At 30.0% G+C, this 19,359-nt stretch overlaps 1 protein-coding gene across 1 annotated transcript in view; it reads right to left on the bottom strand.

The window, feature by feature from the left end:
* Positions 1-835: 835 nt before the first annotated feature.
* LOC115877447 overlaps positions 836-19,359 on the bottom strand; it is a 33,570-nt gene continuing 15,046 nt past the window's right edge. The window contains exons 5-10 of the mRNA XM_030893600.1: positions 18,475-18,662; positions 15,265-15,515; positions 7,009-7,200; positions 3,559-3,701; positions 2,060-2,270; positions 836-1,583 (exon numbers count right to left, since the gene is read on the bottom strand). Coding sequence (XP_030749460.1) covers positions 1,337-1,583; positions 2,060-2,270; positions 3,559-3,701; positions 7,009-7,200; positions 15,265-15,515; positions 18,475-18,662 — 1,232 coding nt within the window. The 3' untranslated portion in view covers positions 836-1,336. The remainder of the gene's footprint in view (positions 1,584-2,059; positions 2,271-3,558; positions 3,702-7,008; positions 7,201-15,264; positions 15,516-18,474; positions 18,663-19,359) is intronic.

The following is a 19,359-nucleotide window of genomic DNA, read 5'->3' as shown; positions in this document are numbered from 1 at the left end:
TTCTTACTAAATCTTAATACTTCGTTTGTATGCTATCATATACCATCACATATTTCAATCGCCAGATGATCGCCTGGAGACCCTTTAAATCACAATTTATTTTGTAGTTATAATGGACATTAGACAGTAAAATAAAATATCCGTATTTAAATTAAGATTGATAAGGGTCTCTCGAATCCGAAACCTTGCGATTTAGTAGAGGAAAAAAGGTACAAAGGAAAAATTATTTTTATCAATCCAATTAAGTAAAATTTTAGGAAAAATTAAATTAAAATACTAGTATAAAGTCTAAAAAACAATTGTCTGATAGTGCAAAATATCTATCGCCAATGAAACAATAAACGAAATAAAAACATTTTTTTTCCTTTTATACTCGACTATGGAGGTTTAATACAATAAAATTTGGCCCCACGTTGGACGTCAAAAATAAGCGTGTAACGTTTTTCTGTTACACACTGCAAACGTTTATTAATCTCGGTAGAGTAGTTGTGGATTCGTCAATATTTTTAAAAGATATCACTACAGATTCTTACTAAATCTTAATACTTCGTTTGGGTGTTATCATATACCATCACATTTTGATTTTGGATCTGCAGGCGATCGTCTCGCCTGCAGATCCTTTAAATCACAATTAATTTTGTAGTTATAATAGACACTAGATAGTAAAATAAAAAATCCGTATTTAAATTAAGATTGATGAGGGTCTCTCGAATCCGAAACCTTGCGATTTAGTGGAGGGCAAAAGGTACAAAGGAAAAATGATTTTTATCAATCCAATTAAGTAAAATTTTAGGAAAAATTAAAACTAAAAAATATACAATGTTCGTGTGAAAAATAAAATTTAGATAATTTTTTATTTATACACAGAAATAATCTTAAAATGACAAATAATGTATACATAAATAACAAATACTACATATATACAATTCAGATCATCAGGATATTTTTTTACATTCTGATGGAATTAAAATAAGACTGCAAGCAAATATTTCTTTCCTATATTTATTATTTTATAATTAATATACTGTTTGGGGCCCAAAGCATTTGCGATATTTAGTTATTGACAAGTAACTTGTTTGTGTTTTATTTTAAATACATTTAATAATCTGTCAAACGTATGACTAAGAACAGCCCAATCAGAGAGCTCAATCGCTGAGCAAGCGTAGTAATCGTCAGCTAAACCAAAGATACATAGACATATATGGAATGAGACAAGAATTCGTGCAATACACACAGTATATTCTTTTATAAGTATACTATCATCAACTATTGCAGAAAATATAAATGCATCTTTCTTTTATACTTTAAACCGATACACTACTTCTGCACACTAACACTAACTCCGTTTTATGTTCTTAAGTCCTACCAGCGTCTTTTTGCAATACTCGGCAACTTTATCGATAAAATTCCCCAAACAACTTAAATCCTCTGGAACATCTCTTGAAATTTGTTTGATGTGCTCTTCATTGATATGGCCATAGCGCGATTGTGCACTCTCAAATAGTATTTTATTTGTCGAGGACATCCCGAAACGTATCGTCCACCAGACTGGCGGAGAAGCGTTCAGAACCTCAAACAATATGCTAAAAAAATGCTTCGATTAGAAGCGCAAAATAAAGTTACACAGATAAATTATTTTCGTTTTCATGATAAACAAAAAAACGACGTATTATACAAACAAAACGATAGACAAAACAACTACTAGAACACAAAAAAAAACTAGTACGCATAATTGTAAGTGTAAACCTTGTGAGATGGAAGATTTTCAACGACGACTACTGCAGAGAATGCGGAGAGGAAAAAGAAACCATAGAGCACGTGTTGTGCCACTGTCCGGCACTGGAATACCGACGCTTTAAAACTTTTTTTATTAGAATTAGAAGTATTATTATTTAAAAGAAAATCTCGGTTTTTTGGAAGGACTAGAACTTTGCAAAGAGCTGGAAGTGCTTTAACGCAAAGAAAGAGCGAGAGGAACACTTAAAAATGATATTGTGTAATAATAAATGTATTCTGATTGTCTTTTAATATAAACTACTAATAAAAATAAACTACTCACCTTAAATCTTTCTCAATTTTCAATGTAGCGTGTTTACGTTGCAATATTATAAATTCAGAATGGAACCTCTCGAAATCCTCTACCGTCAGGCAAACGTAATCCAAAAGTGATAAAATGTCGTAGTATGATCCTAGGTAAGATTTCAAATTTACCGGTTCCAATTTCTGTTTGATGTTGTGTACTTTAAAATGGATAATTGTAGCTGCTGATTCTAAAAGAAAATATGCGGAAATATATCAAATCAATGAGATAGGGATCATGCAGAGTTGTATGAATAAGAATCGGCACTAAAAGTGAAAAATTAAAATATTTGTTATACAGGGTGGAATATGTTAAAAAAGTGAGGAATTTCAATCTCTTTTTATCATCTAGGCGCATCTTTTCTCGAAGTTTATTTTATTTTTTTGGAGATATTCGTTTTTGAAGAAGACACGAACATTTTTTCGTAATTTTTACATTAAAATGATGCCTTTACTTTTGGCCCTAGTCAACTCTTACTTTGGGTCGGTATTTACACGTGTGGAAAACTAAATAGCAAAGGGATCTTATTAAGTCGGAGTGAGAGAAATGCGACGGTTTGCTGTTGCGGCGTTGCCACATTTCTCCGGTACGCCTTCCCTATCAAGTAAAGTAAAATCACGATCGCAAACCGCTTATTTTTATTTTTTTTTTCGAAAAGAAAACTAGATAAAATCAATAGATATGTTTCTGGGCATCCAAAATGAAATTATAAGGATATCGTTAGGATATCCATATTTTTTATAACGAGAGAACGTCAGTAATCGCGATAATTTAAAAGCTCAGCTTTTTAACACATAACACATGGTAACTCAATACCACTATATTGAAACTTTTTTTTTATTTTTTAAGTTCGGATTTTTCACAAGATGTAAAAATTCAATAGGCTTGTTTTTTTTCATTCAAAATTTTTAAAAAACCCGTCCATTATTTGTAAAGATTTTCACGTACTGTCTACGAAGAAAATATAGCAGAAATATTAAGAAAGTTAAAAATAACTACAATCAATTAATTCTAATGGATTTCGAGATTGTAAGCGAATGTAATTGTAATAGCGCGGCCACTGTCGAAGACCAACTTAATTCCACTTATTTTTACCAAAAGTGCAAGTGTTTCTAACTTGCACTTAAAGATTTACAAGCTATAGGGAAAATCACAATGTTTAGCAACGTTTTTACTGTTCTCTTTGTTCAGTACATTATAAACGCATTGTACTCTTCTTACCTACGAAAATATCGACCCAAAACTAACCTTTGCCTAGTATAATGTCATTGTTATTGAAAAATCAAATTATTATTGTCTGTTGGCTGTTGGGCAGTTATCCTAGCGGAGATGGTTTGAAGTCTAGAAGTTGTATCCGCTATGGTTGCTTTAATTGAAGATGATAAGAGATCAAAATTATGTCGCCAACAGATTTAGGCGTACACGAAGTACAGTGTAGTCGCTTCCTCGAGACATTTAAATATATTAGTTTAACTTACCATTAACACAAGAGTCGTACTCTATTTCAGCCACGCGACTATCTTCTGGATGAACTCGCACAAATATTTGGATAAGACCGTGTAATATTTCCAAAATATAACAGTTATTCACAGAATGATATAGACTTAACAAACCATTTGACCTGAGAATAAAAAACCAATCTATTTAAAAACATTATTAATAATTATAAATATAGGTGACATTTTACATTACAGATTTTTTTCTTATACAGGGTTATTCACCTCATTCGACACGGAGTATTGTAGACAAATTATTGAATTTTTACAAACTGCGAGTGATGGGACCCAAATAAAGAAGAAATATCAAAGTTGTATTTTTTTAGATGGAACATAACTTTTTTTACCTAATTTAAATAGAACACCTTGTATATTTTACGTGAATCAGATGCATAATTTAATTGTCTATCAAATTGTATTATACCATTTCTTGCCTATCTCTTCGAGTTTTCGTAGAAAATGTTTTTTTTTATAATTTAGACCCCATTTATTAATATACCCATGGAACCAGGGTTGGCATGATTTAAATCAAGTGATTTTTTCAATTTTAATCATTTGATTTAAATCAAAAAAAAATTATTGAAACTTTATTATAAATCAAAAGATAACTGTAAAAGTTACAAAAATGTGTCCTAGACAACTATAAAACATATTTCTATAACAGGTATAACCATAGACTTAAAATAAAATATAGACTGAGCATCTCATTCATAAATAGCTGGAACATGCGGTCAGACAATGTCTTGTTATTGTTGTGTTATTGTTTTAGGTTATAACGAGTGCGACACGAGCGATAGATAGGTTGTCTCTGTCGTAACGGTCGTTCCCTGACGACTCTGCCGAGAAACACAACACTGTCTTTCGTTTCTCAAGTACACCTGAACTCTCCGTATCATAGCCGGGTAATTTTTTTATTTTAATGAAGCTATAATTAAATTAAAAATATATCGTATTTAAACTTTTTTATATTTTATTAAGATTTAGGACAGGTTTTTTAAATAAAAGTTTAGAAAAAACGTCTTAGAGTCCAAAAAGGATAAAAATAATAAAATACACGTTATAGAAGAAATTTTATAGTCGAAATTACGTAATTTTTGAAATTAATTAAAAATTATTAATTTTAGTCAAACATTTACAACCCCTAATATTAATCAAAACAGGATCTATTCCACAGATATAATAGAATCGGCGACAGGGAGAGAAAAAAAATATAATTGTTGTAATTTTTTTTCTGGTTAAGTGATGTCTTATTATGTAAATTAGAGAAAACATATATCTGTTCGATTAAAGCAAGGAAGGTGATAGGAAGTGGATAAAATGAAAACTACATTTATTTAACTCGGTACTGTCTTTATTATACCGGGTGCGTCCCAAAGTGGCTCATCCCCCATAATTTTTTATATTTTCAAATAAAAAACAAGATTTAGTATGTTAGTATATGACATAAATTAGGATTGATTGACGCATTCAATTGTTTTTGGTCACTTCCTGTTTCACCGGAAATGACTATAACTTTTAATTTTTAAATGGCACCCTCGGTATATTTCTACTTTATTCGATAGAAAATGACACTCTGAATAGAATGACATATCATATGTCAACTTTTGACATTTTCGCATATGGTTTAATTGTAATTGTAACACGCGGTTCATAACGACAATTTGACTCGAAATACCAAGTGTGTGGTATCAATATATTCATAAAAAACTGCTTTTTCCAAATATGCAATGAGTTACCTTTGTTCCATTTGAAAAAATTGACATATGTATGATTAAAAATACGATTTGTACATCTTTTAACCGGCCTAGACAAGACACGAAACCTATTAGACGATCAAAATTATTTTTCCAAGGCTCCTTGATTAAAACTTAGTGTTTTTAACAACACCATGGCACCCCGGATTGAAATTTAAAATACGATTTGTTTTTAAGCGACAATGTCAAAAGTTGACATATGATATGTCATTCTATTCAGAGTGTCATTTTCTATCGAATAAAGTAGCAATATACCGAGGGTGCCTTTAAAAATCAAGATGTAATCATATCGGTGAAACAGGAAGAGACCAAAAACAATTGAATACGTCAATAAATCCTAATTTATGTCATATACCTACTAACATACAAATCTGTGTTTTTTATCTGAAAAAATAAAAAAAGTTATAGGGGTGAGCCACTTTTGAGACGACCCGGTATATTAAAAAATATTGTTTCATAATGTAATATCATTTTAAAATTCTAGTATGTTATTTTAGATTCTAAAGATAATTTTAGAATAAACCGGAATATATTTTTAATAAAAACATTATTAATTATTAACAGGGTTATAATTATGATTCTGTTACAATGTAAGTAAGTAAACAACGTAATGTAAGAGAAAAAATTCAGATTTTACATTTTACTAAAATATTATCTAAATAAGCGCCTTTCTACAACAACGCCATTGACTCCTAATGGGTAAATTGAGAGTTTCAAGACTTAAATGAATTATTTAAGTCAAATTTTTCTTGCAAATTTGGCACTGGCGAACCATATTTTATAGTTCTTGAACAGAAAAAGTCAATAAAATAAACACTTAAGGACTACAAGCTAAGAAAATGCGTTAATACAGCCGGGAACATAGCGGCAACAAAGCTTTACCGCACACGTGCGACGCGTACTACAAGGTAATAAATGAATGAATAGGCTCCCTCGCCTCTAATCGGTGTTGTCATATTGTAAAGAACTTATCCTTTTTAAACAGTATCCAACTTATAATTTAGTAGTATAAGGACTATTTAATACATCTATGGAATATTAAAACCTACTTTATTAAACTGTAGTATTAATATCTCAATATATGTGTATAACAAGAAAAAAAATATTGATAATATTAAAGACGTGACAACATAGGCTGGATGAGGAAGGCTCGGTCGACTGTACCCAGAAGTAAACATGTGTACAAAAAAGATTGTTTGACCGCGTTGAGATGTAAATAGTGTAGTCTATATTTTATTTTAAGTCTATGGGTATAACAGATAATAAATCGAAAAATACCTAACTGTAAATGTTCTAAAACTATAGAAAAATATCTATTCAATAAAAACTTAAATACACCTAGAAAAATGAAGCATTAAAATTGTTACTGTATTTTCACAAAATCGCAAATATTTCAAAAGCTGTAAAATTAAAGTGCAGTAAACCTTAATTAAATTTACCTTTACTTTAATCGTAGAAACTAAAAATGTAATAATATACATAATATATATGTTCCATTTAAAAAAATACACAACTTCGATATTTTTATTTATTTGGGACACTTTGAACCTTTTAAAAATAATTTTAAATTGTAGCTTTGGTAGTCCTCCCAACTCACAATTTCTAAAAATCTAATCGTGTGGCTACAATACCCCGTGTCGAACGAGGTGAATAACCCTGTGTGTCAAAAATACACTACCTTGCACAAACTTCCTTAACACGCTGCTCTAAACTTTTCATATGTTCCATTATGGAGCTACTGTTTTCATCGTCTCCAGACTCAGTCATTTCATTGAAACTATTGCTGTTACTTGTCATTTCATTGCCGGTAGAATTCGCAATACTGCTTCTGCGTCTCTTTTCCAAATCGAAATCGGCTACGTCTATGGACCTATTGTTAAAAAAAGTGTAATTTTTTCTTTCTTTTTCAAAGACATTTTATACAAATAATTGTAATAGTAAATTGTTGAAATGATTTTATGAAAATATTTTGTTTCGTTTATGATGTGTTTTATTTATTCCTGTGCAATATTAAAACTTTTTTTATTTGTACATAAGTTATACACTACTGGCAAAGGAATATTAGCAATAGGAGGTTTTCAATGCGATAAAAAAAAGATGGTAAGGCTGCAAAATATACTGCAGTGCAACAGAGACGGATAAAGTGTCTTTTCCCTACCATCGTATAGGGGAAGTGATCATAGAAGTGATACGACGAGAGAGCCCCTGCGAGACGGGGCGCCGGGCGGGTCTTTAAGACGCTTGTGTGGGGGCTACCGCTCACTAATAGAACAGAATAAAAAAAAATAGAAATCGGTAAAACAGTGTTGCCATTCAATTAAATTTTCAAATTATGTTGGCTTGTCAAAAATCCTAAATCTTCTAATCACATTATCTTGCCTACTTAATGAAATATTAAATAAAAGTATATAAACAATTTTACGAATATTTTCTCTTTTAGAGATTTTCTGACGACTTTTTTTTTTATTTAAAGCAAGTTTAATTTTCTGTAGATACCTGGATTCGGCATAAAATTATGCTATAGTACACTGTCTCTATTTAAAGCACACTGCGGTAAGCTGTCAAATTTATTTCTTTCTAAAACGAAAAAGTAACATGCAAAACATTGATATCGTTTCTAAAATAGCAAGTGCAATTCTATGAAATGGCAATACTGTATGATCTTCCTAGCAGTCGCCCCGACACAGTCGGTCGGCGGCGGCGCTTCACAAAGCCGCAGCTGTGACAAAGGAATAGGCCGAAAAACTTTATAAGGAGTAGACGAACAGGGTTGCCGGGTTTGTTAGATTATAATTCCATACGCGAACAAAATTCTCGGTAGATCTTCAACAAAAATTAAAAAGTACAGAAACTTAGAAATAAAATATAATATTTAAGTCCAAAATTAGCATTCCTATGTGTCGTAATAATAGATCACTAAAATAATACAAATATAATAAATATAACTTAACTTTTTTAGAAATAGCTAGTATATTACAGAATATTAAAAAAATATTGAATTTATTAATATTAATATATTAATAAACTTTTTCTTACATCTTCGACTTTAACGGTGACAATGCCATTGGACTTCGCACTAATAAGGAGTATAAGTATTTTAGGTGGTTTAAATGCTGGCACTTTTCTTCCTCAAATATAGACTCAATATTTTGTCTAATACTTTTACCTTTGAATAAATTTTGATCAGTGATATCTAATATTAATTTATTTCAATGGGAAAAAAATATTGGTCAACTCTTTTTTCATATTAATATATATTTTTTGACGGGAAAATCACTAAAATATTTGTCCGAATTTAGGTTGTTTTCTTAGATGTAAATTTTGTTTTTGTTTACATTTTTGGGGGAAAATAATAGGTTCAATTATCTTTAGATTATGAATGAAATAAAATTTTTTGGAAAAAGATATCAACTATTTTTCAGTGCGCATGTCGCCAATACCTTGTGCGCCTAATAAAGGAGTAATAAGGATTTTAGGAATATCTCTGTAACTAATAACTAGACAGAACGATGACCTAATATGTGTGCTTCTATTACTAAATAAAATTTAATGAAACAATAATTAAAAGTCAGATTATACAGATTCCAACGATGGCAGTCGCTTAATTTTTAGTCAAATAAGTCAGCTTTTTAAAAGTGCTTCTATTGTAAAAACTAAAGACGCAGCTGAATATATCGTTAGATTTTTCTTTAAATCGGTAGATCGGTAGCTTACAGACGAAACCGGTCGACCTGGCAACTCTATGATGAATTCGACGGGAGTCGGAACCTGCGAGCTTGCGGAGGCGCGGAAAATAAGGGAAATGCAAATAATGGCGATAAATAAAGGGCAGGGAGATGGGTATGCAGAGCTTCAGCAGTGGATGGGAAATAGCGAGGAATTTGTTACAAAATTTGTTATCTTGTTGGAGTTTGTCTAAGTAGACAGTCATAGTGGAGTGGAAACGAAGTTGTTGTCGATCTCTGAAAGAGAAGACTTTTTTATAGGCGTTTCATTCCAATGCATGTAATTCACATGCCTGAGATCCATTGCCGGCCTGTATATAAGATATAATACTAAGATCCATACCAAAGTTATATTTTTTCTTATGGAACACCCTGTATTTTATTTCATTTTTGGATTCCTGGGCCCAAAAAAAGGCATTTATTTATTTATTTTTTAAATCTTTGGTTTTTGAGATATTTAAAGATATTTCAATTTGCATGCTACAATAGAATAGATTATTAACACCCTGTACATTACTATTCAGAATTAATTCTTATGCTGAGTTTAAAGGTAGGAAAATAAACTTTACTGAAAAATGGTAATGCTTCCTTAAATTTATACAGGGCTATCAAAAGTTGCTGATCTGTTTTAAAGATATATTTTATATAAAAACTTCGATATTTCAAATGCAACATCCTGTATTTTTTTAAATAAATTCAAGCAGATTCAAATGGTCTTTCAAACTATATTAGGGTTTCCTATACTTATCTAGCTCAGATTTTGCATAAAAAGCGATTTTTAAATAAAATTTCAATCAAGACGGATGATATCGCTATGGCAATTTTATAGTGACAGTTAATAACTATTTCCAAAGTCGTAGATTAATAACAAAAAAGTAAACATTAGTTCATGGACATTATTATTTATAATTTGTAACAGTTTACTTAAATTTACCTACAATATTTTAATAAATAAGCATGCATTATTTTATCAAGAAAAATAAAGCAATAGATAATATGTTACTAGCTCTATGGTTACTAGTGATTTTATTTTGTGAGGAAAATTGCTTCTTGGCCTCAAGGGCTTATGCTTAAAGAAATCCAAATAGGAATCTTTCTGATAAGCGTTCCTTTGAAAAACTATTTGTCCTATTTCGCAGAGCTGGTAATGTGGTTTATAAAAAACCTATTAGGCAGAAATCTGTCTTTGGAAGTGAAGAAAATGAATTTGTCATAATTGGCTCTTTTTTAGAAAATCCATATATCTACAAATCATTGTAAAATAAATCAAAGAACGCTACTTCTTCGTTTTTCTTGATAGAATAATAAATACATATTTAATGAATATTATTTATTAAACTATTGTAGGTAAATTAAATAAAAGTAAACTGGTATAAATTTAAATAAGTCCATGAACTAATTTCGATTTTGAAAATAGGTACTAACTGTCACTAGAAACTTGCCATGACGACACTAGCCTTCTTGGTTGTCTTTTTATTGAAAAATTGATCTTTATTCAAAATCTAAGCTAGTTAGGTATCGGAAACCCTAATATAGTTTGAAAGAGAATTTGAATCTGCTTGGAGTTATTTTAAAAAATACAGGGTGTTGTATTTCAAATAACGAAGTTTTTATGTAAAATATATTCTTAAAATAGATCAGCAATTTTTGATAACCCTGTATAAAGTAAGGAAGCAATAATTTTTTTTTCTGTAAAGTTTATTTCTCTACCTTTAAACTCAGCATAAGGATTAATTCTGAAAAGTAATGTACAGGGTGTTATTAATCTATTTTCTTGTAGCGTGCAAATTTAAATAGCTTTAAATATCTCAAAAACCAAAGATTTTAAAGATATTTAACCCTTATAATAAATGCCTTTTTTGGACCTAAGAATCCAAAATTAAATAAAATACAGGGTGTTCCATCAGAACAAATATAACTTTGGTATGGATCTTAGTTCTGAAACACCCTGTATATTTCAAAATAATTTTAAATTGTGCACTTTGCCTCCCCACATATACCCATAAAATATTTTGTTTCTACATCTTTCCGTTTTCGTATAATCAACCGAGGCGAATGAGGTGCGCCACCCTGTATATCAGTGTAATAACAAAACTTCAATCTATTTCCGTATTGTAACGAAATTTTAAATTATGTCTTTATTTTCGAGAAAATTTAGCCCAAACATAAGGAATATTTTGTGTTGTTTGACTATCAAAATCTTAAAAATCAGTCTAGCAAGTAGGTCAAACGCAGTGATCGATTTTTAAAAATTTATTAACGAAAAGTATAAATTATACAGAGTATCATATATTACATATACATTGATTTTATAATGGCATATGAAATACAGCAAGCATTGAAAGTCATTAAGCAAGAAATTGTGCAAAGCAAAATCGAAATTAAATCTACGATAGAAGCCCTAGAAACGAGGATATTGTTACAGATCGAAACGGCAAATAACAGAATTAAATATTTGGAAAAGGAAAATACAGACCTGCAGAACCGAATAGAGATACTTGATCGTATTACGAGGAAAAATAACATATTGGTTTTTGGATTGGAAAGCAGTGAAAAAAATACACCAGAAGAAACTTGCAAAAAACTTGGTGAGCTCCTAGATATAGATCTACAAGTCGCGGACCTAAACAAATATTATAATTTAAATAAATCAAAGAGTGTAGTTAAAGTAGAATTTATATCTAATTTAAAAAAAGTTGAAGTTCTTAGGCAGTGTAGAAAATTAAAAAACACTGGTGTGTCAATCTCACAAGATCTTACTGTGATGCAAAGAGAAGAAAACAAGATATTAAGAAGACATTTAGGAAAGGCAAGAGAGAACCCTATCAACAAATCCTACATTAAGGGGAATAAACTGTACATTGAAAATAGATCGTATACTGTTGAGGACTTGAGACAAAATTCAGAGGAACTAGAAATAATAACTAAGAACAGTGCACCCTCAACTCCATCTCCTATAAGTGAAAGAAAACTACTAGAGAAAGAATTATTAGGAGAAGAATACAAGAACGATAGGATCCAACAGCATAGTGAGGCACTCTCCAAGAAAACCAGCAACGAAAACAATAGTGTAACTCTTAGTGTCACACCTATAAACAAATCTAAGACTACTCAAAAAGTTCCTGATCAGATAACAGCAAGACGTTTGAGATCAGGATCTCAGTCGGGTATTTTATAAGTATTAGAAGTTTTATTGGTTTGTAACTGGATTTGTATGATGAAATGATAATATATATTTTTTTGGCATGTTGAACACATAATATGCTTTAAAAATAATTGATAAGTAACAAGACTCATTTATTATTAAGTATACATATCTTTATCAAATGTTAATGTGTAATCAATGACAGTGTAATTGTATTTCTATAATGTACAAGCCTTAAGTGTATTTTTTTCTTAATTTTTTTATGTTTTTTTCTATTATTCTAACACTTGTACTATAGAAATTTTTTATTTATATTTTATGTATATATGGTATAATATTAAGTTGATTATTTTGTGTTGAAAGATTATATTATTTATTACCTAATATCTCAAATTGTCATGTGACTTTGGTTGTATGCAATGCAATCGTTTTTTTTTATTATTTTGACTTGTAAATTTATATGTAGTTTTTAATTTGACTTATTAACTAGTATTATATTTTTTATTTATAATTCAAGCACATATCGTCAGTGAAACGTGAAAACCTGCTAACTCCATTTTTACGTTAATAAGTTTTTTTATACCATTAGAAAGAGAAAAAAATACTCTATAAGTAGGGAAAGCAAAGATATTTTTTCCCATTAAAGATTTTTTTTTATTTTAACTCAATAATATCTGCTATCTCCTAGTGATCTGAAATAGCCACCGAAATACTGCTATCTCCGTAATTTTCGTTACGATCACGCTAAAGCAAACACACAGATTCTTAGTCGTATATTTTTTTAGTACAGTACGTCGATCCAGGGTCGCACTAGGCAATGTAAGGACTCCAATGTAAGGAGGGGCTAATATGTTTTTTTGGCGTATTTTTTCGCCTTACGTTTTGGCCAATTTTTCCCTATTATATGCAGGGTGAGTCTTAAATAAGTGCAAATATTTTTAGGGTAGTATATTTCGACCCAAGAAACACGATTATGAGGTTTTTTGCGCGAATTTTTTTTTGAAAATTTGGAATTTAAAAAAAAAATTTGGATTTTTTTTTAATTTTTAGTTTAAAAACATACTTTGTTTGTAATATGGTAACAAGGTAGTAGAATAAATTTACAAGAACGAAAATCCAATGATTCTCAAAATTATAGCAAAAAATTGGAAATTTTAAAAGTGAAATAACTCGGTTGTTTTGGATTTATTTGAAAAAAAAACGGTAAAGAGAAAATATTATGTTTCTTTTATCGAGATTTACCAGCCCTGCACACATTTGCACTTATTTAAGACTCACCCTGTATAGAAATCAGGGAACTACCCTATGCAAGGTAAACCAATGCAATGCAAATTCCATAATGCAATGCAAAAGCAAATATTGTTAAGAATAATAATTATTCTTAATTCTCATTAATTATTAATGAATTAAAAAGGCCCCCCCCCTAATAGTTATCTATATAATATGGCCAGTCCGACCCTGCGTCGATCCGTTCTGTAAATACGGGGTATTCGTAAAGGGTAAGGGGAAAAACGAAATTCTCTATATACGAGCAATTCATCGGCGTGCTATAAATAGTTTAAATAACATTACTTACTTGTACAAGAATTTCCATAATACCTAATCAGTTTTATTTTTTTCAACGTATTTTCACGTAAATGATACATAATTTTTATAAAAATTAAAAAAATAAGGGGAAAAGTAATAAAAATTTATTAAAATCACGCACTGTCTTCCAAGCTCGGTCTACTACCGTTGTATAAAAATTAGGATAAGCATGGAAGGATTCTACCATATCTTCTAAGAATTGTAAGTTTAATTTTTAAATTATTTTCATATTCATTAAGTCCAAAATTCTGCTACTTCAGTTCTTTAAAAATGCCAAAAATTTTAAAATTTTCATTAAAGATTTATTCGTTTTTGGACTGGTATGTTTTGCTTCTAGACCGACGATATTATAAATATATGGTTATGAATATCATATTTTTTAAATTTAATTGATTATTTATAAATCTGTTTGGGTAATATTCATTTCTACTTTCAAAATTTCAAACAATAAAGGTTGCTATCTCCAGAAGTATATGTTTATTTTTTATTTCTGCAAGACGAATATCTGCTATCTCCCTATTGTGTCGGAAAAAAATGACGTAACACGAAATATTGAGTTTTATTGTTCCCCAGCAAATAAAATTCTTATCTCTTTATCATATTAACGCATCAAAATACTTCCTACATGTGTACATATAATTTTGTACCATTTTTTTGCTCTCCTGTAAAATTAGGAATAATGGACTTAGCAGTTTATCACGTTTCACCGACGATATATTTATATAATTCAAACATTTAACTATTTCAAACAAAGCTACTTTGACAGACACCCCGTACAAGTTTTCGGACTTCTGGGGTCTTTCAATTTATTTCTTGAGTTGGAATTTGATTATTTTGTATTGATTCTAAATATAAATATTCTATATGATGAATATATTTCTTATTTTTTAAATGATGTAAATTAAAAAAAACTGTAAAAACAAATGAAAATATACACCGTTGCTTTTTTTATTATTAATTAATTACTTTATTTATGCTGTCCTAGAATTGAAAAAATGCAGTCACTGCAGAACTGAAACGGTGTACATTTATTAAACAAATTATGTCTGGCAGTTTGTAAATATTTGTATTAATTAGGTTACTATTATATTATTTAACATAAGGAATGTAAAATTTTTTGTATGACTTGAGAAATAAAGATTAAAGATTATTATAGGTTGTCTAAAAATGTGCTACAATACGGATATAGTATAATCCTTTATCTTTAATTTCCTTTTTCATTTGTGTAAAAATACTTAGCCAGTTTTACATAAAACTTTAAATGCCGAACTACTACTTTTTTACTACTTTTTCGGACTAGCGAAATGGACTCTTAAAATACGCCCTAAAATATTTCTTTTAATAAAATAACTAGAAATTTTTTTTTCAGTTTTATACAGTTTATTTTTGGTGAACAGTGAAACTACTTGTTTCCTTACACTATCATAAAATCTCAATTCTTATATACTATTCAATAATCAAATAAAACAAAATTTACCTAAGTCCTTTCAGTGCAGTCTCAATTTCAGCTCGAAACCTTTGCGAATCTTTCAATTTAGACATTATACCTTCATAATCTATAGGTGGAAATTTGAAAGTCATCACTTTATTTTCTATATCATTTAGGATGGATTGTGTTTTGCTGAAAGTATCGTTTGGCTGAGTTATACTGACGTTCCCGGACATATGTGGTGCTTCTGCTCTTTCTCCGTCAATGGATTGAAAAGGCGGATCAGAGGAGGACGCTGCCTAGAATTATTAAAATAGAAAACTACCCCTGTTTTTTAGGTAATTTTTTTTAACATTTCGTATAAAAACAAAAAATTACCCCCTTTTACCGCCAAAATTTCATTCGAATCGCTAAAAGTACTTAATTGAAACTAAAAATTATAATAAATGGAAAAAAATATTAAGACTTTAACACCCTGTAGCTACGAAAAAAAGCAGAATCGGGCCTATGTTGATAATGAAAAGTAGATAGATATAGAAAAATAGATCCTCACTAGAGTTGGCACATAATTTTTGAAACGCTCTGTATAATAGCCTTGTTTATATATTCTTAAAGTTGTTCAACCGACTAGACAAAATGTGCTGCCAACTAGAGGACAAATCGTGAACCTTTCGGGGCGGAGTCAAAAATATCGATTATTTTCGTTATTTTCCTCAGAGTAATGTAATAATATAGCCCCGGTTTCTGCGAATTTTAATACTGATCAGCTGGATTAAGAAATTTAAACGAAACTTTTATTTTATTGTAAATTGTGGATTATTTTTGCCAAATATCGAACAAAAAAAAAAAAAAAAAGAAATTATTATTTCTGATATGTTGGTACATTATTTATAATTTATGATAATGCTAATTGCTGTTAATTAATATTTAAAAAAAAAGTTACATACCTATTTTAATTTGATTTAATGGAGGCTTAAAAAAGAATCATTTCATTCTTAGATTATTTTATTCTAAATTGAGTATTGACGATATTTTTTTTGAAATATAAAACTTTTTATTTTGATGCCAACTAATTGGCTTCTTGGTATTATTGGTGGAATAGCCAAGAAAGAAAAGAATTGGCTAAAACTTGTAATTTTTCGAAAACAACATATTATACCTATATCGCAGAAAAGCTTAAAAAATTGCGCTCTTTATGAAGTCATGGCCAACTAGGTTTCCATTTAAAAAAAAAAACATAATGTTTGTGTCATATGTCAAAAAATGACAGGCTTTGGAAAAAAAAAACAGAAAACACAAACTTATTAGGAATATTTTTTAAAATAAAAAAAAACTTTTATCTGAAAACTTTTTGTATAATAGGAACGGTGTCATGATGGCTATGAAATGACGATCGATGATATTTCACATGTAATTTTACATATAAAATGACAACGATCTTCATTGCATAGCCATCGTTGACGCCGCTATTTTTTTCGATCACACTTACAATAAAAAAACATAAAAAAATATTATAATGGAATTAGAGACAAGTTTTAAAATAGCCAAAATTTGTTTTTTTCGAAATATCTAGTGATATTTGAATTTCTCCGAAAATCCGAAAGGCGCATATTTATGACCCCCATAAAACTGCAATTTTTTCCCCATTTAACCGACTCTCTATCTCCAAAAGATACCAATAGAAAACATCGTAGGAAACTCACCCCGTATAGTATTTAGAAACTAAATTATTATTATTATTTGACTAGATTAATGGATTAATAAGACTCCGATTAATTTGTCTAAAAATAAATTTTGATCAGATTTTTTTCGTATATTTCAAATAGCAGAAAACCAAAATTATACATATGATAACGCACTTTTCAACGAACTTTGAAGGAAGATATAGTATATCTATCACAATACTTAATAGAATTACAAATTAGAAGAAGAAAAACAAAAGAAAAATACCCAAATACCTTCACCTGCTACTCATCTACAAAAATAAAAAGAATATAATCTCTTATCAAAACACTACACAACTACTTCTTGTATTTTACAGTGAAAAATTATCAAACTTACTAATTAATCAAACACAAAGAAAAAAAATAACCACAAATTATCCCTTTACCTACTACTTAACTACAAAAATAATAAATTATAAAAACACTACTAAACTATTTCTGGTATTACACTAAACATTATAATTAAACTTAATAAAATTAATCTAATTTTACACTACAACCACTACAACTACAAAGAAATAAGAACATTGTTTAAAACTAGAAGAAACAGAACTTCGATACAGCGACCAGTATAATAGATCAAGCGGACAAAGAATATAAAATACTTTAAAAAAATGTGCATTCAGAAAGAAAAATATCTCGAAAAAATTATCTAAAGAGTTTTGTTTTCTTATCAGTGAAAAGGATCGGCCTCGTCGACCTTGCGGAATCTGTCGGGTATTTACAATGGTCGAATTGTATAATTATCAGCTTTTATAGCATATCTAATAGACAAAAAGTATCTGGTCGATTAGTAACCAATTGGCACAGTCCGAAAATTATCGATTTTTATTTTCTCTGTTTTTATTGGTCGCTTCAAAATTCAGAGCAACAAAAAATATTTTTCTGTAATAAATGACTGTGAAATACGCCCCGCCATCTGGTGCTTTACATCCATAAACATCTTAGGTTGAGCTACTTTAAAAATTCATATACAAGGATAATAGTAATACAGTCTGTTGCAACCTTTTTAGTTAATAATTTTATACTCCATTTAATAAAAATGTGGCTATTAAACAAATAAAATCGGGATATTAGGGCTTTGCGTGGAGACGCGGGACTTTTGGATAAAAATCGGGATTGTCCCGGACGAGTGGCAACCCTACCTAGGGCCCCACCCTAGAGTCCTCTTTATGGACAGCATTATACTCGTTCCTTAATATTTTTATTCAAAGGAATGTAAACCCTAAATAGAAATGACACTTCTATACCCTGTATCTCCAAAACGAAGCATTATGCGTGTTCAGGGAACACAGCGGCTGACCGACCGCTGAGACTTTTGCTCAGCGGCTGACTGTTTTTGTGTGTAAAAATAGACCGTTTAGGGAAGTCGCTTACTCAGCCACTCAACCGCTGACTGTCCCTGAACGCGCACATTTTACGACATAAATTTATACAAACATTTCTATTTATTTTTATCTGCCCAATATATTCCCAAAGATTATCGAATACCATTCGAATCACCCTGTATAATAAAAAACAATATCTCTCTTACCTCAATTAATTGTTGGGTGTCTTCTGCACTATACATGCTATTAAAGTTGAGTAAATCCAGACCAGAGCCTTTCACAACTCCCATTGGTACCGAATAAGCCACTTTGTTACCTATTTTGTTGAAACTGTTTTGAAAATTTGTTCCTGTATCGTTAACGGAAAAATCTTTAGGCAGTGGCAATTCGGGTTCTATATAAATAGATAATTATGTTAGTACAGAGAGGCTCCAATGAAAAGTTTTTATGTATTAAAATTAAATTTTCTGAGCATATGTATCATGTTGTGTTAGTGGCTTTTTTAGCCAGACTTCGCCAATTTATTTATTAAATAAAGCCATTATTATTATGATCATTATTATGTAGCAGGGTGGATAAAAAAATCGATTATTTTTTTTCACTTTATACTCTGAAAAAAAAGTTGGTAGACACCAAGGATACTATAGAGATAAGGATAGTTCGATTTCTATCTTCCTGCACTGTCAGTTTTTTTACGTCATCTACTGACCGAGTTGAAGTTGGCGCTAAAGATTTTAGACAGTGACAGTTATTTTTGCATTTGACGGACGAGCGCACAGTGTTTTGGAAGATAAATTTAGCGGGACAAAAGCGTTTGGTTAGAAATAAGCCAAAAAATGTGTGCTGATAAGAATAAATAGTAGACATTCCAATTGATACAAAAAATGCATGAATATTCTTTGTATTGCGATACATTTTTATCAACCAAATTTGGTCGTTTTCTGCTCAGCAAGGCAGAGATCATACGAAAACAAAATATTTACAAGTGCTTATATATTTTATTAGAAAGCTAAATTATGTTGAAGATTGTCAAAGGTATGTACTTTTCTACTGTACGTATTTTTGTTAAAACCTTCTGTGCCTTTGTTCTG

Source organism: Sitophilus oryzae, unplaced genomic scaffold, assembly GCF_002938485.1.
Source record: "Sitophilus oryzae breed Bouriz unplaced genomic scaffold, Soryzae_2.0 scaffold_1492_pilon_pilon, whole genome shotgun sequence".
NCBI classification, from domain to species: Eukaryota; Metazoa; Arthropoda; class Insecta; order Coleoptera; family Curculionidae; genus Sitophilus; species Sitophilus oryzae.
This window is presented reverse-complemented; position numbering and strand designations above follow the sequence as displayed.